General features: G+C 56.0%; 1 protein-coding gene across 1 annotated transcript in view; it reads right to left on the minus strand.

Annotated features, from left to right (window-relative positions):
* LOC124084196 (NACHT, LRR and PYD domains-containing protein 7-like) overlaps nucleotides 1-6587 on the minus strand; it is a 21048-nt gene extending 14461 nt beyond the window's left edge. Inside the window, 6 exon segments of the mRNA XM_058574714.1 lie at nucleotides 368-1964; nucleotides 2066-2137; nucleotides 3615-3713; nucleotides 4192-4270; nucleotides 6443-6485; nucleotides 6487-6587. Of these exon segments, the coding sequence (XP_058430697.1) occupies nucleotides 368-1964; nucleotides 2066-2137; nucleotides 3615-3713; nucleotides 4192-4270; nucleotides 6443-6485; nucleotides 6487-6587 (1991 nt within the window).
* Between the last annotated feature and the right edge of the window lie 3050 nt (nucleotides 6588-9637).

Below are 9637 nucleotides of genomic sequence, written 5' to 3' on the forward strand. Positions count from 1 at the left end.
ACGCTCCCACAGCCCGCCCCCCTCAAAAAAAAAAAAAAAAAAAAAAAAAGACTAAAATTTTTTAATCTAAAAAAGTGTTAAGAAAAAAAAAAGTGGGAAAAATGTCAGGTATTGATGGAGAGAATACGTAAAAGGGTATAAGACCACAGAGGATCCAGGGCCCCGTCCACTCGTGAACACAGCCACCAAGCAAGGTCAAGTCCAAGCCCCCTACCAAGCTGCAACATCCCCTCCCACGTCGAGAGCTAAACAGGAAGGGAACCCAGTGAGAAGGACGCTGGGAGCTTAAGCCAAGACCACAGGGGACTCCAGCCTCATCCTCATGGGACCTGAGGAGGTGGAGGAGCTGGTACAGGAAACAGCTCACCTCACACCCCGCAGGCAGGGCTCCAGCGCCGCCATCTTCTCCTCCGGGAGCACCCCCTTGGCCACCCGCAGCGAGAGCCTCTGCAGGTCCTGGCACTGCCGGAGGCAGAAGGAGCAGCTCAGGAGGTCCTGGCTGGTGGCCAGCTGCAGGGATGCGTCCTTCAGAGTGGCCGTGGCTTTGCTCACCAGCTCTGGGTCCCGAGACTCGTAGAGGCAGTGCAAGACCTCCAGAAGGCCCACTGCCCACAGCACGGGCTCCTCCTCCTCCGACGTGCGCTTCAGCAGCTCCTGCCCGGCCTCCAAGGACGCGTGGCAGCCGAAAGTGGCCTCCAGCTCCCTGGCCCTGGCCCCGTTCAGGAGGCCCCACAGGAAGCGGCCGGCCTGGGCCAGCTGGGGATTCCTTGCTCTGGCCTCCATGGAGAACAGCTCCCGCACACCCCTGATGTCCAACCTGGAGCCCGGCCACTCGCTGTCCCCCGGGAACCGCAGGATGTAGAAGGCGGCCGCCAGGAACTGCTGCATGCTGAGGTGGATGAAGGAGAAGCAGTCCTCGTGGTCCCTGTCCCTCTGGAGGACATGCTTGTCCAGGAAGGGACGGAGGTCGGCCTCTTCCACCTCAAGTGGCTCCAGGTCTTCTGTGTCGAACAGGGACACCCGGGTCCACAGGCCCCGGGCAGCCAGGAGACACAGGGCCTTCAGAGGGCGTCGCAGGTGGTGCTGGGGATGGCCGCCGGGCGCTGGCGGGAACTGGTCACAGAGGAACCTCAGGAACAGTGATGTGGTGGTCTGGCAAGCCAAGCCAGGGTCCTCTCCGCCGTCCATCAGGAGCTTTAGACTTGCGCAGAGCAGCTGGCACACGGCGGGCGCAGTGCCCAGGTGGAACAGGGCTGGGCTGTGCTTCACGGTGTCCAGAGCTCGCCGGGCCTGGTCCGTGTCCTCAAGGTGTCTCAGGAAGAACAGCTCCCTGTCGGCCTCCGAGAAGCCCTCCACCTCCACCAGCAGCGGCTGTTCCACAAGGAGCAGGAGCTCCCGCAGGGCCTCGGGCCGCGTGGTGACCAGCAGGGTGGCCTTGGCCACCATCTTCCTCTTCAGCAAGCTGCTCAGCAGGACGGGCACTGGCTTCTTCTGGTTCCAGTCACTACAGATGTCATGGATCAGCACCCCCGCCGGCACCTTCAGCTCCTCGAAGCCATCCACCACGAACAGGACGTTCTCCACCTGGGTCAGGACCTCCAGCGCGAGGTCCTGCATCTCGGGGCAGTCCTTGGAGATCAGCTCTGCGAAGGTGCATGGGATCATGCGGTTGAGCTCCCTGCAGCTGAGGTAGAAGGCGCAGTGCTGAGGACTCTGACTGAACTCCGACCAGTCCAGCAAAGTCCTCTTGGCCTGCGTGGTCTTCCCAACGCCTGCAGCACCGTGCAGCACCACTGTGTGCGGCCTGGCCTCAGGGCCTGTCTGGGGACTCAAGAATGGTATCAGCTTCTGGTTTCTCGGGGTGATGTCATGGAATATGTCACTGTCTTCAGGCCAAAATGTACTTTTCCAGGCTGAAGCAGGCTTATCCTTGAGAACGCTGGGCTTCCCATCCTCCTCCTCTCCTGAAAAACATAGAATGCCAGGAACAAGAAAAGCCAGGAAGGCGATTTACCTTGTGTGCCCTCAAACACCAAATTTGTGGCATCAGAGGGAGTTCACCCACCTGCCTCTTTCTGCAAGGACTCCTCCAGGTCTCGCATCATGGTGTGCTCCATTGTGAGCCCCTGGGCATCCTCTGTAACACACAGAAGAAGCTGGACTGCGGGGCCATGGGTTCTCCTGCACCAACAGTCAAAGGAGGCAAAGAAGGCCTCCGGGACGGGGTCTGTTTTATTGTGGCAAAATGCACAAGACCGACCACTTTCAGGTTGGAGGGACAGCTCAGCAGGGGACTTGGGGTTCAGTCCCCAGCACCATGAAAGATGGAAACGTGTACAATTGGTACTTCCACAGTGTCGAGACCATCACCACCGTCTGTTCCCAAACTCCTTCCGATCCCTCACACCTAGAACCACCCATCACCCCTCCCCAGTTCCTGGTACATACTGACCCTCATCTCGTCTCTGGGTTTATTTGGGGAGTTTTATATAAACAGGCTCCTGAGGGAATGGCCTTCTGTGACTCCCTTCCCTGAACAGCGCTGGCTGCCCTTCCAAGCTGCAGTGTCCTGCCCTCTGTGGCGGGGAATGCCCATGGCATGGACAGGGATTTCATTCGTCCACTCACCCACGGGGGACATCTGGTTGTGCCTACCTTCTGGGAATTGTGACTCATGCTGCCAACGTATACTCTCACATTTTCTTGTTTCAATACCCATCTTCAACCCTTTTGCACATATACCTAGGAGAATTGCCGAGTTAGACGTGATTCTATTCTTGTAGAACCACCGAACTGCCGGAAAACATGCTAATTAACCAGGAGAAAAATCAGAAGTCTACAGCAGGCACCACGGACTGAACTCTGTGCACCAGGGGTTGACCCTGAAGCCCTAACCCCAACACTCTGAAGACGAGAAGCCGTGGAGGACAAATGAGGCCGACGGGACGTGTGTCCTGGTAACAAGGGGCCCAGGAGGCACACAGAGAAGGCAGCTCTCCTGCAAGACGAGGAGAGGCCAGCCCGCAGACCTTGATCTGGCGCATCCAGCCCCCAGAATGGTGAGAAAATAGCTTTTGCAGAAGGCACCGGGTCCGCGGTGTTCGGCGCTGGCAGCCCGCGCAGAGGAGACCAGCACCTCAGTAGCCACCAGAAGCACAGGCTCGGCACTGCTGGGCTTCCAGGAGGCTGGGTTCCCGCTCTCATGAGGCCTCTTGGTTTGATGAGGAACCAAGCCCCATGACACACAGGGGACACCATCAACTGTGGACGGTGGCGGCAGAGAGCACCGGAGCCTGGGCTGTCACTTATCACGCCGCCCCAGCCCCCGGTAACATGATCCCAGCCCGTTGCTCCCTGGAGTCATCTTTGTTCTCCTGCAGAGGTTTCCAGAGTCTGGGGCCCCAGGGAGCTCTGAAAGTGAGGGCAGTGGGGCTTTTTGTCACAGGACCCCTGAAACGCACACCAGGAAGACATCTTGAATCCGGCACTGGGGGTCCGATCCCCTCCTGTTGCTGTGCCATGATACCCGAGGCTCAGTGATTGATACAGAATGGGACCTTCTCAGTTCTGGAGGCCAGAAAGTCCAAGAGGGAGGTGCTGGGAGGTCCCCTCACCTGGCGCCGGCTTCTGATGCTTCACCATGGCGCAAACGGGAGGACCAAAGCTGCTCCCTCCAGCCTTTATACAGCAGCTAATCCAGGCTCCAGGGACACCTGATACACAGTTGGGGGCAGTGTCACTGTGGCACCAGAGCCCATCACTGAGCCCCCAGCACGGGGTTCATGACTGCTGAAGATCAGAGCCGGAGGAACCCCGTTTCAGGGTTCCGTGGCGCCCTACTCTAGAGGGAGCCAGGAGGGAATGCACATGCCACTCAACACCAGGCTCGGCGCAAGGAGAAAAGGCCTCAGGGGTCCTCTCCACTTTCACAGAGAGGGACTGTGACCTGGGCCTGGGGAGGTGCAGGCGGCTGAGCACAGAGGGCAGGGGAGGCACACACCAGCCGGCCGGCGGGGTTTGATGGGGAAGAGTTGAACTTACCCTGGGACTGAGAGGATCACAGGAGCGGCAAAGGGGGGGGAGAACCAGGGGACCAGACTGGAAGAGAACCAGGGGGCGGGGTGGAGGGGGAGAGAACCAGGGGGCAGTACTGGAAGACAAGGGAGAGAAGAGAAGGGGGGGGAAGAGTACCAGGGGGCGGGGGTTCGGGGAAGAGAACCAGGGGGCGGGAGAAGGGGGGAAGAGAAGGGGGGAGAACCAGGGGGCCAGACTGGAAAAGAACCAGGGGGTGGGGGGGGAAAGAGAACCAGGGGGGTGGGGGGGGAGAAGGGGGGAGAAGAGAACCAGGGGGTGGGGGGGGAAAGAGAACCAGGGGGTGGGGGGGGAGAAGGGGGGGAGAAGAGAACCAGGGGGGTGGGGGGGGAGAAGGGGGGGAGAAGAGAACCAGGGGGGTGGGGGGGGAGAGGGGGGGAGAAGAGAACCAGGGGGTGGGGGGGGAGAAGGGGGGGAGAAGAGAACCAGGGGGTGGGGGGGAGAAGGGGGGGGAGAAGAGAACCAGGGGGTGGGGGGGGAGAAGGGGGGGAGAAGAGAACCAGGGGGTGGGGGGGAGAAGGGGGGGGAGAAGAGAACCAGGGGGTGGGGGGGAAAAGAGAACCAGGGGGTGGGGGGGAGAAGGGGGGGAGAAGAGAACCAGGGGGGGGAAGGAGAAGGGGGGAGAGAAAGGGGGGATGAGAACCAGGGGGCGGGAGGAGAGGGAAGGGGAGGGACTGGAAGAGAAGGGGGAAGGGGGGAGGAGGAGGGGGAGGAGGAAGGGGGAGGGGGGTGGTGGGGAGAGAACCAGGGAGCAGGAGGAGAGGGCAGGGGAGGGACTGGAAGCAAACTGGCAGGTTGTAGTTTGTGCACCTACAATTGTCACAATGTATCCCACTATTGTGTAATTATAATGCCCCCATTTTAATAATTTTATATAATTTTTATATGATTTACATGTTGAAATGATCATATTTGGAACATTCTAACTTTTAAAAGCGTTGGCTGGAAGAGGTCTTCCTGCTAAACAGGAGCAGGGAGCTGACGGTGTCCCAGCCATAGGTAAGACGCACCTACCTGGAGCTGAGATTCCGTCTCACCCACACATCAGCCCCACACAGGAGCTTTTAGCACTCAAATTCCCCGACTCCCCAGAATCTCTCTGGGTAGGACCAGAACAGTATTTAGGATTCTCTGATAGCCTGTGCAGATCAGCTGCCCGAGAGCGCGATTGGAAAACTGGCCACAGTCCAGGTGTGGTCTGCCTCTCGTTTTTACAGATAATGTCTTATTGGTACAACGTTGCACCCATTTATCACCAAACGCAACAGCAGGGCCAGGGCAGCTCAGTGGTGGAGCACTTGCCTCACCCGGGAAGTCCCTAGGCTCCAACCCCAGCACCACAGAAGACAGAATCGTGCAGCGACTGCAACCCATAAGTGGTACAAGAATTAAGTTGTGCAGTTCTGACATAGACCACACGGTCTGAGGCCTGAAATAATTTGCTACTGGAACTTTACAGAAGAAATTCCCCTCCTACCCTGGAGGAGATGCTGAGTGGACGTTTTTCTTTCAAAGAAATAGAATTGGGTGGAATTTCTTCTATGTGGGAACTGGAACATCCACAGAATGCCGATTTAAATGGAAGCTAATTAGGAACTCATTTTTCAAGGACGCTGAACACACAACTTGAAGGGCTGGGGTCAGCTCAGTGGTAGGTGCTTGCCTAGCATGCATGAGGCCCTGGGTCTGGTCCCCAGTACTGAAAAACAAAATAACAAACCCTAAAACCCCGCATAACTCGTGAAAGAGAGAAAGTGAGCACTCATGGCTGGGGAGACATCCTCTTCTAAATGCGCGGGGAGTTCCTGGTTTGGACCTGGAAACCAACATGTTATTAGGGAGAGGCCAATGAACTCTGTCTAGAGTTTCATTAACAGCATCATGAAGTTTACTATTTAGTTTTGACCAAGGGGAGCTGCAGACATTAGGGGGCGCTGGGTGAAGGGTGCATGGGATCTCTTGGTACCGTCTTTGCAACTTTTCTATAAATATAACATTATTCCAAAACAAATAGCTTTTAAAATGTGGAACATGCCATCAAAGGAGGTAAAATAAAATCACAAATACTGGTGCAATACAGCCGCAATCATCAAGTTACCACAACAGGGAGAGCGGAGTGGGGAAAAGCCTGGGGTAGTCAGAAGAGGAGAGAAACACGTGTGGCAGGATCCCCCAGCGAGGTGGCCCTCACACCTCCTGACATCAGAGCAGGGGCTGCAAGTTGCAGCAACACTCCAGGCATCTCTGAACCCCCTGGGGACGACTGCTCTGGGTTACAAAAGCCCAGTGTCCTTACCTGGGATCGGAGACGATTCTGTGCAACTCATCTTTTCCAAGATGTGCAGGTCGCGTTCTGTAGCCAATTGTCTGGGAATCTGTGGATCAGAATTTGTCAGTTTTTTTGCTGGTGGCCTCTTCCACTCACACAAGGGCCTCTGTAGGTCGTCCTCCGGCTCGGGAGGATCCTTAATGGAGATTAAAACTCCTTCATTCATCCTCGTTCAGGTCAGCTTCTGCAGAAGGGCCTGCAGGTTAAACTCTGGCTGCAAAGACGCAGGAAGCAACCTGGTTGCTCTAGCCTGGGATGGCAGGGCCCTTGGACAACACCTGGTTGCTCAGCCTTCCCCTTCCTGCAAGCACAGTCCCACAGGTGTGGGGCGTGGGACACAGACCTGTGACCTTCCTGAGCACAGGTCACTGCCCCCAGCCTCTGTGAAGCTCTACCCAAGTCCTGGGGGATCAAGATATCATCCAAGTTGTAGACAGGGCACCAGCTCAAAACTACAGGCACAGGCCTCCGCCGCAGTGGTGGGGCCAAGGGACCTTCTCTGGGTGGTGCAAATGCTGCCCAATGAGGGGGGAGTTGAAGGGTATAGAAAATAAGTTTGAGGCCATTTTCCTAAGCTTTTGTCATTTAAAACCCCAGGCCTCAGCCTGAGCAAAGGAACACAGAGGAACTTCTCCTGATTGGCACCACACCCTCCACCCTAATGGGTCACCAGAGGCCAATACAATAAGCCAAGGGAACTCCCTATTCACATTCCTGTTCCACCCTAAAGGAAGCCCAGATAACCCAGACCCTGGCTTCAGCTGGCCGCCATTTTCTGCCCTGAAAATGAGCCATGCCAGGGTCCACGGTTGACTCTGCCACTAAATACAGAATAGAGAAAAGCCTGCTGACCCGAGGTTCGCTTCCCACCTCTGTCAGGAGTGCGCCCTTTGTCCTAACCCAGGTGGTATTTGCTCCACTGCATAAACCCAATCAAAGCTACTCTTCATCTAAAGTGGGTAAATTTAATGGGATAGAAATTTCACTTTAGGGCTGTGGCCGAATGATAGAGTGATTGCCTAGCATGTGTGAGGCCCTGGGTTCGATTCTCAGCACCGCATATAAATAAATGAAATAGAGGTCCATCAATAACTAAAAATATTAGAAGAAAGTGCATTTTATAAAACTCAGGCAAAACCAATGTTAGGAAAAACTACAGAATCACTGGGGGCTCTTCTCTCCAAATCTGTACTCACCAGGGGAGAGCTCAGCTCGAGGGCCCTCGCAAATCCTCCAAGGCTCACAGCAATGCTCCAGACTCAGAAGTTGAACTGCCGCTCCCCAGAGGAGATGAGGAGTTGACTCCCCAGGGCCAGGACCTGCTCCCGCGTGCACCAGGGAGAGGATGGGGCTATATGAGGCGCTCCACCAGCCTGGCTCTGCGATTGGCCCTTGGGCGGGGTGGGCAGGACTTCCTCCCACCCCAGGCCTTGCTGCTGGGTGGTCCTCACCTCTGATGGGGACTCACAGGAGGCACCTGGCCTGCCCTGGGCCCATCTAACTTAATTGGCCTGGGGGACTGGGAATCAGGATCCTTGGTCCAAGCCCCTTTCTAGATCCCCTGGGTCCGGTGGGCGAGCAGGAGGAATTGGAGACATACAGTTTGAGCTCTGTGCAGGGCCCCTGGCTCTCTCAAAAGCCCTTTTAGGATTTTTCTAATAGGTGTGTCTTTTGTTAAATATTTGACCTTTTGTCTCCCCCCTCCCAGAAACAGCTCCCGAGGTTGAACACAGTGAAAGAAGTCGGCCACAGGGGCACACGCCTATAATCCCAGCTACGCCTGAGGCAGAGGCAGAGCTGAGGCAGAGGAATGGCAGGTTCAAGGCCAGCCTGAGCAACTCAGAGAGACCTGTAGCAAAGATCGAAAGGCCTGGGGAGCTGGGCGTGGTGGCGCTCTCCTGTAATCCCAGTGGCTTGAGAGGCTGAGGCAGGAAGATCTCGAGTTCAAAGCCAGCCTCACCAAAGGTGAGGTACTAAGCAACTCAGTGAGACCCTCTCTCTAAATTAAATACAAAATAGTGCTGGGGATGTGGCTCAGTGGCCGAGTGTCCCTGGGTTCAATCCCCAGTACCAAAAAAAGGCCCGGGGATGTGGCTGAAAAACCAGCCTCTACCTCAGAGCCAAGCCTGTCCAAGGAAGGGACATGCCTTTGTCCTTGGGAAGACCCACAGAGCACTCCTAGGCACATTCCCACCTGCTGAGTTGTTTATCTACAAATAACAGGAGAGATCTGCTGCGCCAGGTGTCCCTGACTCAGTCAGGCTAGGTGGGGACCCACAGCAGCCCCCTAGCAGCCACCAATCAGCATGAGACAGGGAAATACCTGGGATGCCAGATGACCCCCAGTAGTTTATGGTGGTTGATAACATGTTGGGAAACCATGAAGTTCAGCACGAACACCCTCATGGCCTAAGCCAATCAGTTCAAATGAATACCCCTCTTGTACTGACCAATCACCCCTCCCCAACTTGTTCCCGCCAGTGAATGTGCTAATCATGCTTTAGAGTTGTTATTTGATTTTTCCGCGGAGTGTGATGATTTGCTAAGGGATGCTATGATGTATGTGAAGTCCCTGCCCTCTCCAAAGAATGTATAAAACTGCTGCAAACCCTGGGCTGGGGACCTCTCAGCGTCACCAGTTGCTGTGTGTGTGCGCAGAGGACCGACCTAGCTCGCAATAAACACCTCTTTGCTGCTTACATCGATCTTGGGTCTCTGGTGGTCTCTGGGGGTCCCGAATTCAAGCATAACATGGCTCAGCAGAAGAGCACTTGTCTAGCGTGCAGAGGGCCCTGGGTTTGATCCCTGGTCGGTCACACACACAAAGTGGAGATGTCTGTTGCTCTTCGTGAACACGCTCTATCAGGCGCACCTGAGTTTGTGTTAATGGGTGCTATTTGGAAAGCCCCTAGATAACGTGCCACGGGAGGGGGCTTATTGCCAGGGACCAGTAATAGAAATTGGGAAATTCTGATGACCAATAATGTGGTTAACCAGGCCCACCTGAGGAAGCTCCAAAAAACAGGCCTCCTTGCCGGGAAAACACTCACATGTGTCCAGGAGCACGCAGCCCCCCCAACTCCCTGGGCGCAGGGGAGCGCCAGGGAGCCCCTCCCAAGCACCTCGGCCTCCAGCTGTCCACCTGGACCTTAAAACAGCTTTGTAAGAAGTGGGTCTGCGTGAGAACGTGTCCCGGAGCTCTGCGAGCCCATCCAG

The sequence above is a fragment of the Marmota monax genome, unplaced genomic scaffold (genome assembly GCF_021218885.2).
Source record: "Marmota monax isolate L192 unplaced genomic scaffold, Marmota_monax_Labrador192_F-V1.1 WCK01_AAM20220418_F8-fsc00215, whole genome shotgun sequence".
Lineage (NCBI taxonomy): Eukaryota > Metazoa > Chordata > Mammalia > Rodentia > Sciuridae > Marmota > Marmota monax.